Source organism: Phaethon lepturus, unplaced genomic scaffold (assembly GCF_000687285.1).
Source record: "Phaethon lepturus isolate BGI_N335 unplaced genomic scaffold, ASM68728v1 scaffold25189, whole genome shotgun sequence".
NCBI classification, from domain to species: domain Eukaryota; kingdom Metazoa; phylum Chordata; class Aves; order Phaethontiformes; family Phaethontidae; genus Phaethon; species Phaethon lepturus.
Genome location: NW_010563142.1, coordinates 2,197 through 5,515, shown reverse-complemented (window position 1 = coordinate 5,515; position 3,319 = coordinate 2,197). Strand labels below are relative to the sequence as shown.

The window sequence follows — 3,319 nt, the reverse complement described above, 5'->3', positions numbered from 1 at the left end:
TCAAGATCCCCATCAGGTGGGCAGGAGCACTCTCGGGTACCCACGGTGGCACGGCCTGGCTCAGCCCCTCACCCACCTCCCTTGGGGGGGCAGCCGCCAGCCAGCGCCCAGGCGTTGGGCAGGTGGGCCCTGTCCCACTACGGGTGGGCACAGCTGGCCTCCCACGTTAGTTTTTGCCAAATTTCCCTTCCCTTGTCCCTGCCCTGGCTGATTCCTGCTCCAAAGATGCCTTTCTAGCACTGGTCCAAGCCACCACTGCTTCCTTCCCATGGCCAGTGTCCATGTGAGCCCCATTGCTGCATGGCAGGATTATGTCTCTCCAGTCCCTGCCAGCCCTTCCCTGCCCCACTGCCAGGCAGTACCACCAGACCCCTGCTTCCCTAAGCCCTCACTTTTCCTTGCTTGGCTTGCAGGTATCTCCAGGAGTATGCAGCACTGGGCACGGGTGGTGGCATCTATCACTTCCGAGACCAGATCCTGTCGGGTGGTGCTGAGGCCTTCTTTGTCCTCAACGCGGACGTGTGCTCAGAGTTCCCCTTGCAAGAGATGCTGGAGTTTCGGCAGCAGCACGGGAACATGCACAGCTTTGTCATTCTGGGTACCACAGTGAGTGGCAGTGCTCTGCCGTGGGCTTGTCTAGAAGCTAGTGGCTCCTGTGGTGGATGGGTCTCTGGGTGCAAGCTCCAGGTCTCATCTGTTCTGTGTCTGCATGACTGCTGCTCCACCATTGCTAACATATCCTCGCTTCACAGGCCAACAGGACGCAGGCACTGAATTATGGCTGTATCGTGGCAAACACAGACACACAGGAGGTACTGAAGGGTTTTGGGGAGCCAAGCACAGCATGGGCAACAGGTGCTGTGCCTCCTTGCGTGGGTGCGTGTTCCCGGTATCATGCCAGCTGCGTGGGCTGTGCCCCAGGACTCATGTCTCTTCCCTTGCCTCCAGGTCCAGCACTACGTGGAGAAGCCCAGCACATTTGTCAGTGAGATCATTAACTGTGGCATCTACCTGTTCACACCTACCATCTTCCAGCACATCGGTGAGGTCTTCCAGAGGAACCAGCAGGAGCTAGTGCTGTGAGTGCCTCTGCCCCGCGTCCCTCCCACCCCACTGTTGCCCAGGGCTGCAGCGGCACGCTCATCTTCCATTCTTTCTCTATCTTGTCTCCTCCTCTGCCATCACTCACTTGTTTCCTGGTCCTGCACCAGCTGTCCTTACCTTGGGTAAGTTTCCCTCTGTGTCTGCACTGGCTGCTCTCCGGGCTGGATTGTCCCTAGCAATAACGCATGCTTTCCTTCCTGTTCCAAGCCACTCTGCAAGGCTACTCTTTCCTCTGCTTCCCTCCTGGCCAGCTTGAGAATCCCTCCTCTCCCTTTCTGTCCTCCCACCCCATCTTCACTGAGCTCCAGACATGGGGCTGAGCAAGCCTTTCAGCTGGGAGTGCTCTGCTCCCGCCTCCAGCTTTCTCCACCAGCAGCCTGTCACCTGGCACCTCCGCCACCACCCAAGCAAAAATCCAGCTGTGCAGGGCTCTGGAGCGGGGGCAGGATCCATTGCTTGTACCCACCTTGGACTGGGTGGGGTTCTTGCACCATCAACTTCTGGCTAAGAGCTTGTTTCAGCTGGCAGAGCCCCAGCCTGCTGCTGCTCTGGGACTCAATGGGGCTGGGCAAGCCTAGCTTGACAGCTGGGGCTGTCTCCACCTTTGAGAAATGTACAGCTAGGAAGGCATACAGGATCACCAGAGCCCTCAGATTTGGGGAGGGAAGCTGCTGGGGTTCCTAGCTGAGGCCGTGACTGGGGTGGGTGTCTAACGGGCGTCTCCCTTGCAGAGAGGAGAGCTCCAATGGCTGGCAGCGTGCAGAAGTGATCCGGCTAGAGCAGGACGTTTTCACGGCACTGGCTGGGAGCGGCAAACTCTATGTCTACAAAACTGATGGCTTCTGGAGCCAGATCAAATCAGCAGGGTAAGGGCTGGGGCTAGAGCTGGCACAGCAGGGCCACCGTACCAGGCATGGGAGAGGAGGGTGCCCAGCCAGGGCCCTGGGGCTGGGTGGGGGCTGCTGGATTCAGACCCTCCTCTGCCCTCGTAGTACCAGAGTGATAATAACAATCATTTGTTTTTCCTTCCTCAGCTCTGCTATCTATGCTAGCCGCCTTTATCTGAACCAGTACAGCAAGAGTCACCCAGAGAGACTGGCCCAGAACAAGCCTGGAGGCCCTGTCATCCGAGGTACCCTTCTGCTACCCCTCGCTGCCTTGGGGGCTGCCCCATGTGGGGACAGGGCTGCCTTGGGAGGAAGTGGAACCCATGGGCAGGACCTGCCCTGATCCAAGCTGCCTCTCCTGATGCAGCTGCCTTGTGTTGCAGGGAATGTGTACATCCACCCGACAGCCTCCATTGACAGCACTGCGGTGGTGAGTGCAGGCCTGGGGGACCCTGCAGCAGGGCAATGCTCTGGGGTGCTGTTGTTCTTGACCTTATCGCCTCCCTCTGTCCTCATAGCTGGGCCCCAACGTCTCCATTGGGGAAGGGGTGACTGTGGGAGCTGGTGTGCGCGTGCGAGAGTCCATTGTCCTGCATGGTGCCTCACTCCATGTAAGTAGGGCTTGCCTGAGGATGGGGGTGTCAACTCCCATCCCTTGCAGGGAAGCAGCAGCACCCTTCACTCCCCTGTCTTTCAACCCAGGACCACACCTGTGTCCTCAATACTATTGTGGGCTGGGACAGTACCATTGGGCGCTGGGCCCGGGTTGAAGGAACGCCCAGTGACCCCAACCCCAACGATCCCTATGCCAAGATCGACAGCGAGACCCTCTTCCGGGATGGGCGCCTCACACCATCCATCACAATCCTGGGTACGTCCTACCTGCACCCAGCTGCCCCAACCCCACGCAGTGGGGCAGAGTCTCCCCGCTCCCGCTAACCTGCTCACACTCTTCCCCCCAGGCTGCAGTGTCACTATCCCCGCTGAGGTCGTTATTCTCAACTCCATCGTCCTTCCTCACAAGGAGCTGAGCCGCAGCTACAAGAACCAGATTATCCTGTGAGTCAGCTGCTTGCTGGGATGGGCGAGCCCCCCCCCCCCCCCCCGCTGTTCCCCACAGCAAGAGCCTGTGCTGGTGCTTCACCTCCTGGGAGGTTCCCAGCACCCCCAAGATGGGTAGGTGCAGTCCAGGAGCCCTGCAAGTGCCTCACTCTTCCTCCAGACAGACATTAAAGCTGGTGAGCATCAGCCTCGCATGCTGCTTCTCTTGCAGCCCAGGGACCAGCCCTGGGACAGGGTGAAGGCTTTGGGGATGGCGCCTGGCCCTG

The 3,319-nt window shown here is 59.3% G+C and overlaps 1 protein-coding gene across 1 annotated transcript; it reads left to right on the top strand.

Moving 5' to 3' along the window:
- Nucleotides 1-413: 413 nt before the first annotated feature.
- Nucleotides 414-3,054, top strand: GMPPA (GDP-mannose pyrophosphorylase A; the record flags this gene model as incomplete). Its single annotated transcript, XM_010294500.1, has 10 exons — nucleotides 414-606; nucleotides 753-812; nucleotides 949-1,079; nucleotides 1,212-1,226; nucleotides 1,836-1,970; nucleotides 2,139-2,236; nucleotides 2,375-2,421; nucleotides 2,510-2,602; nucleotides 2,694-2,862; nucleotides 2,954-3,054. Coding segments are annotated over 10 exons (1,042 nt in total), but the record flags the coding sequence as incomplete, so codon positions are not given.
- Between the last annotated feature and the right edge of the window lie 265 nt (nucleotides 3,055-3,319).